Source organism: Eupeodes corollae, chromosome 1 (assembly GCF_945859685.1).
Source record: "Eupeodes corollae chromosome 1, idEupCoro1.1, whole genome shotgun sequence".
Taxonomy (NCBI): domain Eukaryota; kingdom Metazoa; phylum Arthropoda; class Insecta; order Diptera; family Syrphidae; genus Eupeodes; species Eupeodes corollae.
In genome coordinates this window covers 176,629,778-176,646,047 of record NC_079147.1, presented here as the reverse complement: position 1 = coordinate 176,646,047, position 16,270 = coordinate 176,629,778, and the positions used below count along the sequence as shown (strand labels likewise).

Here is a 16,270-nt window from a genome sequence, read left to right as displayed (position 1 = left end):
GGATGTCCAAAAAAATAAAGTAGCACACGTCAATAATTTTCTATACATATAATACATATATATTTTTGACACCAGGACGATGCGCATGAATCAGATTATAAGTATGCACCACATCATAGGAATGAAAGTGACTTCTGGAAGCACCGCAGGACATCAAGATGAGGGCAGTAGCAACAGCAGGAGTGACACAAAATTTGCCTAAACAACAAACGTGCGTTAAGGCAAAGTACCAATTTTTAGCAAAACGACAGATGAAATTTTATTATTCTGCCGATGAAATGGAATGAAGAAGAAGAAATTTTAAATTTATCCTTAAATATGCTCAGATTGGCTTTTGATTATGTGTCTATTGTTTCATTCGTTTTCTCGTTGTCTTGGTTTCTTCCTTGTCATCTTGAGCCATAACATAAATTATAACGATAACTATGGCCGCTTGCGAAGAATAAGATGAAACGCAAGGATATTTTTCTTTAAACACAACAAGAAAGGTGAAATAAGAGAAAGGAAGAAAGAATCTGTCAAAGGACATACAAAATTGAAAGGACGAAAGTTATAACACAATAATTCTTATGATGGTTTCCTTTCGTTGTGGTTGGATGATTTTTCATATTTTATAACTTAATAATCATCTTTTTTTTTCTCTTCATTTAATTTTTATGACATGTCCTTGTTGAGATTTCTATATAGCAGGATAACGATGTTGGTTGGTTGACCATCATAATCAGTATTGTTGTCGTATATAAATGCGGTGAGTATCAGCGCGCGAATTTTTATTCAATTTAAATTCATTTATCCTCGACGAATCTTGCATTTCTCTTTTCTCTGGGAAAAATATCCTGTCGTAAAGTAAAAAAAGGACGTAGATGATATTTTTATGATACCATTACTCAAAGGATAATGCATTTTTATTACTTTAACATCTCAATTCTGAGGTTAACCGCCAAAGAAATGAATTATGAAAAATGCAATAAAAAGAAAAATATTAGAGGAAAAAAGAGTCCTTAAAATAAATTTATTGAAAATTCGATTAAATTTAATATACGAAAAGTAGTAAGTACCTATGTCTCTCAAAGAAAATGATAATAATTATGTCAGAGAAAAAACCATTAACAAGAGTGTTTTTTTGTGTGATTCTCTTTTCAATCAAATGAAGGGCCTTGTTGAAGGATCCCATCATTTACTGAGTCTGAGTGATTAATGAATCACAAAATAGTGAAAGAATTCCTGTGAACATATTTCTATTAGTGGGATTTAAATTTTTTTGTTTTTGTATCCTTTTATCGAAGAAGCGAGTATCTCAGTCAAATCAAGGGCAGTATGTATTGTTTTTGGAGGACTTTTAAGGTCACATGCGGGTATAATGATGATGCCACGTGAATGGACAACGTGCAAAAATTGTAATATGTGAGGATGCGGGATACCGCAATTGGCTGGCTGGTGGCTTCGTTGTCGTCTTCGTCGTTGGTTGTCAAAAACGAAATAAATGCAGATCTTTAAAAATAGAAAATTACTATCAAGTGTGCTTTATATTCAGCAGAGTATGAAACTCAAATGGGATAAGTGGTGCTCGTGGTTTACCATGAAAATCCAATTGTCAATGTCATATAGGACCTAGAATTATATTCATGTAAATGCCACAGTCTGAAATGAAGCACGTTTTTGTTTTTAATGAAGTTATTAGATCACACGTTTTGAGGTTAAAATGAAACATGCTTATAAAGTCGATAATATACTCTCTTTGCATCGAATTAAATTTGAATCAATTAAAGGACTGTTGGTATTTTTTTTATAATATTGACATCCTTAACATTTAAGCTATAACGTGCAGTTGAAGTTATAATCAAGGGCAGACAAATTTATATTTGGTTTGGTATTATCGTCTTAGGTTCATTGGGTCTGTGTTACTAGTTTCTGACTTACATCAAAAATTGAAAATAGAATATTACGAGAGTTATGCTTCTGTTAGATTATGTCAACGTAAACGGTCGTAAATATGTCCCAAGGGTGTCGCGTCGTTTTGTAATAGTCAAAAATCAACGTGTTGAAGATTACATTGCAACTCACATCAATATACATTTTTGTGTCAGTGAATCTGTGAATATAATGTTAGGACAAGATGGCTCGTCCGGGAGAATTTAAATTTTTTAAAAGCTCTAACTACCTCTTAATGTATGTTTTCCATTTTTTTTTTTAAATATTAATTACAAATATTTCAGAACTGGTAGGTCCAAATAATGAATTCATGAATTTTAATGATTAGAATCGTGGCAGCGACAAATTCTGTATGTTCAAAGTTTCCCAATTGCTTTTATGTCAAGACTCGCTGGATGCAAGCAATGAGTGGTGTTAGTGATGAGTTCTGTGATTAAAGTCTTGTTTGCCTTACGATAACTTGTTTTTAGGCCCTTCTATCATAAGACAATTTTGATCTAAAGGCAAAGTTTATTTAACGTTTGATCAGATAGAATCAAAGTTAAGACTATGAACGTACCTAAAAAAAAGTATTGGTTCTTTTTGAGGTAAATACGATTTCATATTTTGTTTTGTTAAATCGTGAGATCCTCAAGGTTTTGAGGACGTCACATTGACACATATAGCCTCAACGCATTTTGGGACAACATTGAACAAAGGGTGTCATTCGTGTGACAGAAAAAATTGATTCCCTCAAAAAATCCTTTACTGTTTAACTCTTAAAGGAATATTATTCTATTTTAACCACCATAATCATTAACTAATATAACTTTGAATTTAATTGAAGGAGAATATTTTGAATTATTAGGCAGACTATTTATCGTTAAAACAATCTTAACAAAATAAGTTTCTTATATCGTTTATTAAAAGCAACGAAATACTGAAGAAAACGAGTTTTCTGTCATCTTCTTTTTGTGGGATTAACGTTTTGTAGAAAACCTCCAAATTTCGAAATCATTCCCAAGTAGGCATACAAATTTGGGTTTTCTAATAGGGAATTGGAAACCTTGAACCATCGAATAGTAATTGCTAATTTATTCGGTAAGCAAATGTTTATATTATTATTATTATTCCTTTTTTTACAATTTGAAAATCAAAATAATATATGAACATGGCAAGATTGCCGTCTGCCAGAAAATAACATTTTGTTTTAATAAACTAAATAGTTGGTATGTTTTCATTAGATTTCTTGTTATAAAAAAATATAATTTGTTGTTTTACATTCGCTCAAACAATTCGTCATATTAGTATTTAAAGAGTGGCTAAGATTTCTATCTATTTCTCTTGTTGACGATGATGATGCTCTATTTAGATGTTGAAGATATATATTTTCATCAACTTTTTCGATAACATTCGAAAAGATATCCGCCCAGTTATCTATGTTAAACTTGTTCAGTTCAAGAGAAACATTGTGCAAACGGGAAGTTGAGTCCATTCCTTAAATGGGATGCTTCTGTTCGCAAAAGATACTTCATAGAAAGATGCGTGAAGATTCGAACTTGTTTTACTCCTTACTCTTGTTAGAAAATCCGCATGCAATTTCAAGTTTTTAATGTAAATCGGCGCAATTCCAGACACAACATAAATTGCATATGATGCAGTCGAATTAGGTAACCGAAATAATCTTTTGTAAAAGAGGCGTTGTATTAACTCAAATTCTTCAAAATATAGGTGTGACAAAAAACTTGAATACCTTAAGACAAGCAAATGTTAACGGTTGCTTGGAAAAATCGGTATTTAGATCCTAAGTCTATGTTTTTGTTTGAGAAAAAAGTTGGCCACATTCTGTTGAGATCTACTTTAGCTTCTTTACTCTTACGCTGAACATTTTTATTGAAGCTACCGTTAGCAGAGATCAACACTTCTAGATATTTCAATAGGTTGGTTGTTAAGGAACCACCTTTCTTCTCTCAACCTTCTACAACTCCGTGTCTCAAATACCATTATCTTTGTTTTCTCTGAGTTTATTTCAAGGTCCCAGATATTGTAGTACGTTTGGACCCCATTGATTTGTAGCTGGAGAGAAGATGGGTTATCCGCTAGCATAACCGATTCATCCGCGCAAAGAAGTACTTTTATACGAATATCAGAAAGATAAACTCCACCGGGTAAATTATGTGAAATATCATCAATGTAGAGAGCAAACAAGATTGGGCTGAGGATACATCCTTGGGGAACACCTACAGTCGTTTGAAACCGATTTTAAACCTCGGACCCATCCCAAACTGTCGTATAAGTTTTGCATACAAACTTTATGCATATATTTAGACATTGTCTAGATATACTAAGTGAGGTCATATTTTAAATGAGAGTTTGTAGATTGGCGGTACCGAATGCAGGTTTTAAGTCGATAAAGCAAGCATACATCTTCCTTTTCTTTTGGATAAATTTGTTAGCAATACTAGATAAAGCAGAACATGTTTATATTGACAAAGAACACGAACAAGCAACATCTGCAAATAATAAACATTTTCTACTGAAATTGGAGTCGGTTACCAGAACTTTAAGAGAGTTAACTCCAATTAACGGTTGTAATTCTTAACTTAGTAGACAGGTAAGTATAGTGCGAAAATTTGAGTCTTGAGCGATGTTCTTGTGTCAGTGAGACAGGTTGGCCGAAGTATCAAGAATATTGCTGCCGTTCAAGCGTATGTAGCAAACGATCCATATAAGTCATAGTTTGTTGGCAAATATTGGCACCAAAATCACCAAAAAGACCTTCTCCAGTTTCAAAATTCTTTTAAATTATATAGAAAATTGTGGGGGTATCTTAAGGACCTTTTAGGACTTTAAGAGATTTAGAAATACGTTACAGGTCATAGCATGTCTCTGATCATAGTTTTCATGGGATTCCCAAAATCCTTACGAGAATTTTTTTAGTTCTAAGAAATTTTTGACGCAACAAGTTTGAAATGTGTGAGGATAATTTTTGGGTAAGACAGAAGCAGATTGAGTTGGAATTACCATTATTATTTTCATGTCATCAGCGTAAATAGAGACCATGAATAACGTCTTTAATAGTTAAATCAGATAACGAAGGACCAAGGTGGTTCTTTTGAGGAGCTTCTGAGTTTCCATAAATAAGGTCGGAGATTGAAAACCTGAAAGCAACTCTATATCGGCCGTTCTCTAGGTACAATTTCAGCAATGAATTAACAAAATTGATTTAAGATAGATAATTTGTTGATTTATGTTATTAAAGGCTTTACTAACGCATGTAGTGATAAAATCCACTTCGTTTACTTTCTTTATTTTGTCCAGAGTTTTGGACAAAAATTCAGTAAGATTGGTTGTAGTGGATCTGCCTTTTAAGAAGCTATGTTGTTTTGCAAAAAAAATCTAGAATGAAAATAGAGTCGTAGACAGTGCTTTTGAAAAGCTTGGGAATTGAATAAAGATTAGTTATAGGCCTGTAGTTCATAACATCATCAAGATGATTATTGTACAATCGGCTAAAGAAAAAAGGGTCAGTAGATGTCATATCGAGTTATTTTAATGTTGTTTATTTTAAAGTGAATAAAAAGAATAAATCAGTTTAACAAACATGTATTTTTACAAATTATTTTAAAGAACACATTGATAGGTTTTATCTATATATTCTATAAGGTATTGCTTTTAAAAACTACAAAAAATTGTCTGTAACTAATTCGGAAAATTTTGCTACTTATATAACTTTATAAACTTCAGCTTTCATACCTAATCGTACACACTCTTGGTCAAGGCTCCACAGTAAAAGGGACATTCCCTTTGCCAGTCAATATTAGTAGAACTTAAGATACTTTACATTTGTAAAAGCCGATATCACTGAATGTTGTATACTGCATCTAGTAAAAAAGTTCTAAAATGATACTTAAAGCAAGCGAGCCTTAGGCTGGCATGGTACCCTCAAACTTATTTCAAAATAAGGCTTTTAAATATGTGACAACCTCTCTCGTTATTTAAAATACCTTACTTACAGGAAATTCCATTAGAAATGATTCACTTACCTGAAACGGAAAAGAAGAAAAATAGAAATTTAATAAAAAATAATTTGTTTAATGCAAAAGTAAATTGAATGCATGCGCTTGATATTTTGTAATTGTATTTATTTATTTCACGGTATCGTTGATTTATAGGTACCATCATAAGAGAGAAATCCAAACAAAAACCATTCATAATCAGGAAAAGTAGGTTTAACATCATAATTCATAAGAAGTCAGAGTCACTCTCTTGAGAAGTACATTATCTGCATTCGAAAAATAGCAAACAATTTTTGATAAGATTCTAATAAATTTCTTACATTTTCTTATCGCAAACAATTTAGAACTTATAAAACGACCAGTCTTCAAAAATATCATCAGAATTCAAGTTAGTTTTAGCCAATACACCTTCGTTAACTATCAAGATGAAGCTTATTCTAACTGTCATCTTTGGACTACTAGTGACTTCGGCTAGAGCTGCTACAAGGTTCGATGACCAACTTCTTGAATTGGTGGAAAGTTTACGTCAACAAATGCCTTGTGGATTTGCAGGCCCAGGAATTCCTCCCCTAGCTCCGTACACCAACAAATTCAGGCAATTTGATTTGAATAACGTAGGAGTTGAGTAAGTTTTTTAAGAAAATATTTTTCGAAATCTTAAAGAAAATTTAAATTTGTTTTCCCCGCTCGTTTAGTCTTTCTGGAAATCTAACAAATCTCGTTATCACCGGTATTGATGCCTTCGATGTCCAAGAACTCAGCTACACAACACTCCTGATGAAGTTGAAATTCGACGTGAATTTTAGCCAAATTCAAATCTTCAGCCAATACTACGCTAAGGGTGGTCTTCAGGTGCTCGGAAGGCCACTCACGTTAGTGGGTGATGGTGATATCGATTTGCTAGCTCAGAATATTCGTTTAAATGGCAGTTTTCAACTTCGACCAACAGCATCCAATGGATTGAAAATTTGGAATTTCAAAAGTTCCTTCAACATGGATGGCGTTCAATCCCAGACTACTGGAATTTTGAATAGTCCTTTATATAGCCGATTATTTAACGAGTGGGTTGAGGAAGTATTTCGGATTATAATTGCAGATCATAAGGATCAAATCGGTACGAGAATTGGTAGTCGTGTTGTTCCTTTTGTTAATGAACAGTTGAAGAAGGTGTCTTTGTTGGAATTGATTGGATTGGTTTTGGGATTAGGATCAACTGGCCCTCTTTTTCCACCTTGTGAAGTTTAGATGAATTTATTAATAAATAATCAAAAAAATTTAATTTGAAGTTTTTTTGCCGGAGTAGAAATGGAAGGATTTTGGATTGAATTCAGAAAAATATTAAGTTTCTTGGTTAATGGTAGGCAGTTCATATTATCGACAAATAGGCAAGTGTCACACTATGGAGGACCTGGTACTAATATTTTTAGATACAGCCAGGTTTTATTTTAAAATCAATAATACTTTTGTTTCTTGAAAGAATAAATAGACAAGTTAGCAACGTTTTACATGCAAAAGAATAAAAATACATCAAGAGTAAATGTTCCGGAGAGGTTAACACTCGTATGTGTTCTGGAGTGCTTTTTCAGAGATTTTTATTTTGTTAAGAAATTTGAAAGTAGTTTTCATGTACATAAATCTAAGTTGTTTTCTTTTGCACTTAATAAAAGCAAAAGACGTTTTATGCAATCGATGGATTGCAAAATTTCAAAAAAAAAATATTTGTATAATGGAAATTTAAAATTTTCCATGTTTTAGCTCATATAGTTATTTTAAACTTAATAATCTTAAAACTATTAAATTCTATTGATTTAGAAGGATTAAAAACCTAAAGAAAAATAAGAATTATTTCACCGAAAAAATCAGGAAAATTACGATTTAAAAAAAAATGTTGAGAAACAGCTGGAAACATTTATTCTAAGCTCAAGATATAGTTTTGTCAACTGTCAAATTTTTCTAATTTTATTAAAGGATGGCTGAGTGATCTTGACGGATTAAAAATCTTTTAACAAATATGATTTTTCACATTGATTGCATTGATAGTCTGACCTTAATTAATAACCATACTATACGCAACAACCATGCCTCTTTAAGCTTCGTGTAGAACAAGCTATCGAACTCGCAATGCTTTTTTAATTTGTGATTGAAAGAAAGGATTGATTTTAAAAGTGACTGTAATAGTTTATATTTCAAATGCCTGAATGTCTATTAAAAAGATGATCTACCTGAAATGATTTTCTTGCAGGAAGTAAGATTATATCAAATTAAATAGTTAAGTATTTATAAGAGCATCTAATCACCAGCTTTTAAAAAAGCACTTTTACTAAATAAGGCTTCGCAAAAAAAGTGAAAGATCTGTTTATTTTTGTTTTCAATTGTCCTGAAAAATAAAACATTTTTTTTTTTACGAAAGTAATGTAAAAATAATTTTTTTTTGAAAAATCCATCGTTTTCTTTCTATTTTAATTTTGTGTTTGGAATTATTTTTTGAGATTATGGATAGAAATAACTTTTTCTGGCTTTTAAAAAAGTTATATTTTAATAATGAGGCGTTACGGTTGGTTTCCAATCTTTGATTTTGTATGCCAACTCATTTTTTCAAGAGAATTACCTTTCCCAACTAACACAGGGGATAAGACACTCTATGCTTTAATATTTTATCTATATTCTTTTGGCATAATTTAAACACTTCAGTGTTAAGGTGCACATAATGATAAAATGTATGCTTTGTTATTTAATTTTTGTATTTTAGCTAAATGTTGAACAGCACTAATTTGAAAACCCTGAGATCTTAATGAGCACTTAATGTATTAAATATATATACTTCCTTAATTGAACAAAAAAAATTAAATTTAAAATTTCGAAATATTTAGAAAATTTCAAGACCTCGTTTAAAAAAAAGTTGAAAATAAAAATAAGTCCGCCTAAAAATAGACAATAAAAAAAAATTAGCTGATACACAAACCGCATGATTTCTACATACCAATGGGGGCATTGTTTTGCATAGTTCGCATTCAAACGTCCATATATAGAAAAGTGAGTATTTAATATGTTGGGGCATTTTTGCAGATCTGCAAACTTTTTGGAGTGAAACCAATGCACCCACTAGTTTTAATAGTGGGTTTTGGTTTTGCCACCCATTTGTACGTATGGTACCCGGGTGACTGCAATTTAGTGGGTGTGATAGACAAATTTTCGAATGTAAATGTTTCCTTAGAATACACATTCTGAGATTTGACAGCCAAATTTAGAAAACTTGTACTACTAGATTATAAAGGAATAGGTGAAGGAGATGGCTGTGCCATTGCACGACAAAAAAAGGGGGTTGGTGGTAATGAAAGAGGCAGACGTCAAGTTGTAGGAGTGAAAAGATGAGGATGTGTAGAAGTTGTAGAGGGAAGGTGCGGTCGTGAGTTAAGCTCTTCATTGCGAAGTGCAGCAGTATAGCTTTCAACCATGACCGTAAAGGTCGTCTGATTTTTCGAACCCCATGTGTCTATATTAAGAGTATACGAAGGATCATGAAATACTTCATAAACAAAGCGAAAAGAAGGATAGTAGAAGCGCATCTTTAGCAAGACGATTTTGTGTATCTCGCACAATAAAGTCTTTCGCAGAAAAATGCGCTGCACACTTAAATAAAATCTTTTTCGATTTTAAAACATTGCCATGCTTTGGCTAAACTTCTCTTTTTCATAATGGTAAGAATATGCAGTTAAAATTTAAAGTTTGAAAAATTTAGCACAAATTTTTATGCAGCACAAAACAACTATATTCTCAGTTTGTTCTCAGTTTTAATAAAAACTTTGTATTTTAACTTTTGAAAATTAAAGCAAACGCGATGTATTAACCATATCTTGACAATTGAAAATATTCGTTTATAAGCAATAGAATTTTCCCTATTCACTCCAACTCTTGTAAAAATCCAATAGTATTTCTCCATTTTTCTCTGTTTTGAATTATCATATTCGTAAGTCTCCCGTCTACAAAAAAATTTCTCCACAACAACTTCCATAAAAAATGTGCAGATGTCACCCTATTTAAAGTAAGTATTTAAAATGCTGGGGCATTTTTGCAGATCTGCAACATGATATATTCCTCATTGGAATAATTTTGCTTCGTTAGCTAGTCTTATTTTAAGAAGGATTTTTGATCAAAGAAACTTTGAGAAGATGTATTACTTATTTGTTTATTCTTTTGTTACTAAATGGTGGTTACACTTTAAGAGCAGATGTTGAAACTTTTTTTTTTAAGTTTATTTGACATTTTCAATTTCAGAATAGCTTCATTTGAACCATGGAAATATACACAGTCAAGCAACGCTTAAAAGTTTTTCAGGCTTATTATGAAAATGGGCGTTAAAATCAAAATGTATATCGTCGGTCAATTTAAACTTCCAAATTTGGGTGAGCATGAGTGGGCTTAATAGACTTCACCGACTTTTATTTACTGAAATTAACTTTTCTGCAATGCAACACAGCCGATGCCACAATCCATTTTTGCCAAACAAAATTAACCGCCTTGTCTTGGAGCTGTCATTTGACACCTGGCTGATTTTGATTGGGTAACCGCAAGGGACCGATTTTATGCCAATTTGAATCGGAGACGATTCAAGCACTAAAGTTCAATATCATTCAGAAAACCGTCAACAAATACATACATATGTACATATCAAATAAGCAGATACGAGGTATAGTCACATCAAAATTGATTTTGTGGAATGGATAATACTTAACTCCATAAAGAATTCGTTATAAAACAAACAAATGTTTAGATCCGAAATTTTTTCTGTGAAATTTTTAATCCATGAGTTATGTGGTTTGCTTATGAGGCTGACGATGTTTAAACATTTATTTTCTACCTCTATAATAAAAAATAGTGAACCATTTCGAGATTTTGGTTTCCATCTACCGCTCTGCCAAACTTCATCTTTCTTAACATTGAAGAGCTGAATAATGATCGTTTATAAATATTCGAAAGAGACTAACACCACGGCCACTATGAAAATTAAAATGTCAATTCCCGAAAGAAAATGAAGATGATATGGCCGTTTTTCTTTGATATTCTACATAAAACAATCTTTAAAATAATTCAAAGCACATTTTATACGACGAAAACATGACCCACCTCATTATATCATTCTTTTTTGTTTTGATAATAATTGATAACAAAATGCTCTTCATTTTACTTTGCGAATTTTCACAATGTCGATTTGATTTATTCAAAAATATAACAAAATTTTGTTCCTCATGCCCAAGGATCTGGTGGCGGAATACAAATATCATCGTCATCATCACCATCAACTTCCTCCTCACTGGAATCACCATTGAAGATCTTATCCCAAATATCCCAGAAATTGATTCCCTTTAATGCTTTATTCACTTTCGGTACAAACATTTCTTCCATTTTTGCACTAATATCATCTTGATTATCATTAATCCCGTCGACTATTGAGCTCTCAATCTTATCATTCAGCAGACGATTCAACTTTCCATTACCTCCGAGTTCTGATATATTCGATTTGCATTTTTCAATAGTTAACAAAGCATAGAACTCCGTGATTTTGGCTGATCCAAAGAGAACTGGAAGTTTATACTTCAATTCGCCCTTAAGCGACATTTTTTCCAAACTCAAATCAAGATCACCTTTGCCTTCGTAACTAAGTTTAATGCCAAGACTGTTCATAGCATTCAACAAGGTGTCGGTGGTATATTTTCCAGTGAATTTAATTTTCTTAAAAAGAAAGTCAAATTGAATACGACGTTTAATCAAGTTTAGGGTGAATTTTTTAATTTTAAAATTATCCAAACCATCGATTTTGAAATGGAAAATTTCATTAAAGGTCCTAAAGAAGACAATAATAACAAACATCATAATATATCTTCTAGGTTAAAAGAAGGTGTTTCTTCATTAACTCACTCAAGAATTGATGTCTGAAGGTCATATTTCAGTTCTTCCAACCGATAGGGAGCAAGAGGAGGAATGCCTTGATCTGGAAATCCACATGGCATCTGCTTCCGAAGTCTTTTTAATAGACGACGAACTTGCCACGAGATGATAAAACGGGGCTTGATCTCCGAAATGGGTGAGTCAACTTCAACTGTACTCGACTCTTCTGGCACTAAATCAATTTCGTTATCCTCGATGTCTGCTAAAGCTAACGCCGTTATGGCTAGCAAAACTACGACTACGACTATGAACCTCATGATTAACTACTATAAACTTCTAGACAAAATTCCAATGCTTTATATACAATAGCCTTCATTTATCGCATTCATTATGGTTATCTCTGAAGAAAAAAATAGCAGCTTTATCTGTTGATTTTGACTCGACGTTTTATGATCTTTTAATAAAGCAGGTGTCAAGATTAAGGCTTATCTTTGAGTCTTTCAATATATTTTATCAATCAAAACACAAATTTTGCAGCTAAAGGATTTATTTTATTTCATTTCATAACGTCGCGTAGCGTCAGATTCTTAAGACCTCAAGCCCATGGATCTGGGGGAGGCACACACTTGCCGTCGGGCTTTGGTGGCTTCATGGCAATCACAGCCCAAATATTTTTACCTTTTAGACTCTCATTGATGCTGGGCACAACGTATTCTTCGATTCTAGCACTAATTTCAGCTTGGTTGTCATTAATGCCCGACAAAATGGTGTCTTCTATTTGATTGTTAATAAAACGATTGATATTCGAAGTTGGAGCTATTCCCGTGATGTTGGACTTGCAGTCTCCTAAGGTAATGCCCATTTTGAACTTGTAGATTTTTACACTGCCCCAGATCATAGGAGCCTTGTATTTAAATGAGCCCTTGATTGACAAGTTAATGAGACTGAAGTCAATAGCTCCTTTGCCCTCGTAACGAACCGAAACGCCTAGTTCCTTCATCAAGTTCAAAAACGTATCAGTGTTGAATTTGGAAGTTGTTTTTATTTTGCGGAATATGAAGTGGAATTTGACCTTTTTGTACATATAACTTAAGCTGAGTTTTTTGATTTTAATGTCATCGAGTCCGTCAAGCCGTAATCGTACCAATTGACTTAGAGTGCTGTGTTAATTAATTACATTAGGATTTACCTCCTTTTTTGCTCATCAAAATATTGAACTTACCTTACGAAAGACTTCTGAGCTTGAAGTGTGAGCTCTTCCTTACGATAGGGTGCTAGTGGAGGAATTCCAGCTTCTGGCCATCCACATGGCATTTGTTTAATCATATGTTTTAGAGACTTTTTGACAATTGATGATATGATCAATCCTTTGTAAGAAGGGATTTCTGGACTCAATTCTTCACTCTCTTCATCAGAGTCGCCTTCAGGTGACGACAGCAAATCGATGTAAGATTCGTCATTATCAGGGTCCTCTCCAGTGTTTAAAATTTGATCATCTGAGTCGTGTGGAGAATTAATCACATTGCCGGTGACAATAGCCACAGACAGAAGTAAAACAAAAACAAACTTTCTCATAGTTTCTTCTTTTCTCTAAACTATATGTAAATTATTGAAAACCAGCTTTTTATAGAAAAAGTGCAAGGTGGTTCGGTATTAGGTGTTATCAAAAAACACAGTAGAAGGTGTTGTTTATTTAATTTTATTTTCGGATTAAGCCACTTTTACAACATTTTTGATTAGAAATTTGCAATGGATTTACAATCATTATAAGTAGATTTATTTTATGGTATAACCATCTACTCGAAACAAATTATTGACAATACGAATACCAAATACATTGTTTTTCAAGAGGCAAACAGCTGGGCAAACATATTTTTACATGAAATTGACATAAAAAATATACTTGCAACAAAGTTTATATTTTGACATAGTTTTTATGCTTGACATTCAAACATTGAGGAAGGAAAATACGTTTTAGATAGAGGAAAGGAAGTACGTTAGAAGTCTAAGAGAGGCAAAAACGTTTTACATCATAATTCAACGTGTTTTGTATAATATGCTTTTTTCTAGGATAAGAACTTTAAGTTGGCAAGTCTAGCAAGTCTGATGACCATTTTGACAGCTGTCAGTGAATTATTTTACTTTGGTTTCGCATTTTTGACGGACGCCTGAAAAACGCTACTAAATTGTTCAAATTTATTTTTAAAAACAATGTTTCTGTTCAAAATACAAATCACGTCGTATGTCAAACAAACAAAATTGCCATATTTGGAAAAATTGATTACTACTTGAACAACTTGAATTGTTTTAAATTTGAACACCGTGGAGGATGTAGGTAAGGCTTTTTCCATATACTTATAAAGGTATGCTGGATGGTTTTGAACATTTGTACCAACTTTTTTTGGTCAATTTGCCACTATATTTCATATTTAATTTCGAATGTAACAATGAATAAAAACAAAAATTAAATACAAAATACACAACCACCCCATCTCCATAAAAAAGGGCGAAAACCACTGAAATTTAAAGTTTCTATCTCAGGCAAGTTCTTGAAAGAGCTGAATAAAACTTTAGATTGAAACCGATCAGAGCTTGTTAAAAAATCAGAAGAATCAGAGTTGTATTCTTCTTATTGAACAATTAAGTTATATAGTAGAAGCATCGTTCTTGTTGATTCTCATTAATTGGTTACACATTGACTATTAAAAATAAAAACCATACAGTGCTGTTGATTTACTGTGGAAAGGTTGTGCTTCTAGATTTTGATTGCAGTTATGGCACTTTGAAAAATCAGTAAAACATATTTGTTTGGTCTTTTTGTGGAAACATATATTTTTGGTCATCGAATTCAAGCGTGTCAAAATTAACTTCCTATTCTAAATTTGCAAAATTTTCACAAATAACTTTTAAAAATGATCTCTTATATAAATGTAAATTGTATTGTACAAGATGGATTTCAAAGATAATTATCTCTGACATTTTTATTGCACGACCTTAACATTTGTATGGCTATATACTCATTTTAAACTCTGAATCTTGTCTCTTAAAATCTGCACCAGAAATTTAGTCAACTCACTTCCTCACAAATTCTTACCTTGAAACTATTTGACGTGGATTTAAAAATAAAAAGATTAGGAGCACATTCATTTCGTTGGTATCCTTTATTTATTTTCAAAAGTTATTTCCAAGGATCAGCAGGTGGATAACAAACTTTTCCCTTTTTACCAAATGCCGCTCGAATTATTGACCATATTTTCCGTCCTTCTAATTTCTTATTCAAATGTGGGACCAAATCGTCCGCCAACATTGCACTGATCTTATCCTGGTTCATTCCAACTGCTTTCATCAAAATATCTTCAATCTGATTGTCCAGTAATTCTTTGTATTTGCCTTCGCCAACTATTCCATTAATCTGCGATATTACATTGCCCAAAGTGATGGAACCCTCAAATTTATATATTTTAATACTTCCGAATATGTATGGCATTTTATACTTGAATTGACCATCAAATATGATATTTTCTAAATTCAATTCAAAATCGCCCTCTTTATCATATTTCAAACTTATTCCGTATTCTTCCATAAGATCCATCAGTGCACCGGCCATCAATTTTCCACTTATCACAACTCTCGGTAGAAGTAAGTTAAATTTGACTTTCTTGCTAAACGCATAGTTGATTTTCAATTTGTTTATCAGCAAAATATCTAATCCGTCAATTCGGAAATGTTCGATCTTAGCAAAGATTCTGAAAAAAAGTTTAATTGAGGATCTACACACGTTCATGTAGGAGTATTAAGGATAAAACCTACTCAGCGAAATATTTCTTAAGGCCAAAAGCAATTTGCTCCTTGGTGTAGGGAGCTAAAGGTGGGATACCAGCTTCCGGCCATCCACATGGTAGTTTGTTGATGAAGTTTTCTAATGCATCTTTGCCACTTGAACTAAGGCTTCTAGATTCTAAAGCAAGTAATCCTCTTTCTTCCTTACCGAATCCTTTCTTTTGGTCAAACAAAATTGCATGGTGATTTGTTTGGATAAACTCTTCGGGTACACTTGCAGCTGCAATTAGGGCTACTAAAGTTGTAAGGACTATTAAACACTTTTTCATTCTTAAAGTCAGAACAAAAACTAATGAAATGTTAAGCAACTTGCATTCTTTATTTATATTGAATTTAATATCTTATCCGAATTTTTTGTTTGTTGGTGGTTGATTGATTAAATCAATATCTCAGAATCCAATAGATTAGCTAGCTGCTTTTCTTTAAAATTCAAATGTTGTGGCGTAGAAAAACCAATTGGGGCACATAATCTAATCTTGACCTTCTAGTAATATGGTTCAAGACCTTTTCAACAAAGTCAAACAGTCAAGTAAATGCTCCATCAGATCGCTGTGGATGTGATGTCATACAAAATGTTTAAACTGCTCACAAAAAAATAGAAATGTAAATCGAAT

At 32.5% G+C, this 16,270-nt stretch overlaps 5 protein-coding genes across 5 annotated transcripts in view; 1 reads left to right on the top strand and 4 right to left on the bottom strand.

The window, feature by feature from the left end:
* The window catches only part of LOC129940317 (centaurin-gamma-1A), a 455,674-nt gene that overhangs the window by 131,930 nt on the left and 307,474 nt on the right, over window positions 1-16,270 (bottom strand). The window lies entirely within an intron of this gene.
* On the top strand, window positions 6,294-7,209 carry LOC129940325 (uncharacterized). The gene is made up of 2 exons (XM_056048632.1): window positions 6,294-6,555; window positions 6,626-7,209. Exons 1-2 carry the CDS (start codon window positions 6,356-6,358, stop codon window positions 7,173-7,175), a joined length of 750 nt encoding a protein of 249 aa, XP_055904607.1. The 5' UTR covers window positions 6,294-6,355; the 3' UTR covers window positions 7,176-7,209.
* On the bottom strand, window positions 11,085-12,163 carry LOC129940320 (uncharacterized). The gene is made up of 2 exons (XM_056048626.1): window positions 11,847-12,163; window positions 11,085-11,772 (listed from the first exon to the last, which is right to left on the bottom strand). Exons 1-2 carry the CDS (start codon window positions 12,131-12,133, stop codon window positions 11,175-11,177), a joined length of 885 nt encoding a protein of 294 aa, XP_055904601.1. The 5' UTR covers window positions 12,134-12,163; the 3' UTR covers window positions 11,085-11,174.
* On the bottom strand, window positions 12,346-13,423 carry LOC129940318 (uncharacterized). Its single transcript, XM_056048624.1, has 2 exons — window positions 13,039-13,423; window positions 12,346-12,976 (listed from the first exon to the last, which is right to left on the bottom strand). The coding sequence occupies exons 1-2, from the start codon at window positions 13,389-13,391 to the stop codon at window positions 12,412-12,414; spliced, it is 918 nt and encodes a 305-aa protein (XP_055904599.1). The 5' UTR covers window positions 13,392-13,423; the 3' UTR covers window positions 12,346-12,411.
* Window positions 14,959-15,950, bottom strand: LOC129940322 (uncharacterized). The gene is made up of 2 exons (XM_056048629.1): window positions 15,627-15,950; window positions 14,959-15,562 (listed from the first exon to the last, which is right to left on the bottom strand). Exons 1-2 carry the CDS (start codon window positions 15,923-15,925, stop codon window positions 14,995-14,997), a joined length of 867 nt encoding a protein of 288 aa, XP_055904604.1. The 5' UTR covers window positions 15,926-15,950; the 3' UTR covers window positions 14,959-14,994.

Bases quoted from the DNA above. Each gene is read 5' to 3' on its own strand.
- LOC129940325 (XM_056048632.1), top strand. From the start codon at position 6,356: ATGAAGCTTATTCTAACTGTCATCTTTGGACTACTAGTGACTTCGGCT. The intron at 6,556-6,625 runs GTAAGTTTTTTA...CCGCTCGTTTAG, and splicing joins TTGAATAACGTAGGAGTTGA to TCTTTCTGGAAATCTAACAA.
- LOC129940320 (XM_056048626.1), bottom strand. From the start codon at position 12,133: ATGAGGTTCATAGTCGTAGTCGTAGTTTTGCTAGCCATAACGGCGTTA. The intron at 11,773-11,846 runs GTGAGTTAATGA...TGTCTTCTTTAG, and splicing joins CTTCAGACATCAATTCTTGA to GACCTTTAATGAAATTTTCC.
- LOC129940318 (XM_056048624.1), bottom strand. From the start codon at position 13,391: ATGAGAAAGTTTGTTTTTGTTTTACTTCTGTCTGTGGCTATTGTCACC. The intron at 12,977-13,038 runs GTAAGTTCAATA...TAATTAACACAG, and splicing joins GCTCAGAAGTCTTTCGTAAG to CACTCTAAGTCAATTGGTAC.
- LOC129940322 (XM_056048629.1), bottom strand. From the start codon at position 15,925: ATGAAAAAGTGTTTAATAGTCCTTACAACTTTAGTAGCCCTAATTGCA. The intron at 15,563-15,626 runs GTAGGTTTTATC...ACTTTTTTTCAG, and splicing joins CTTAAGAAATATTTCGCTGA to AATCTTTGCTAAGATCGAAC.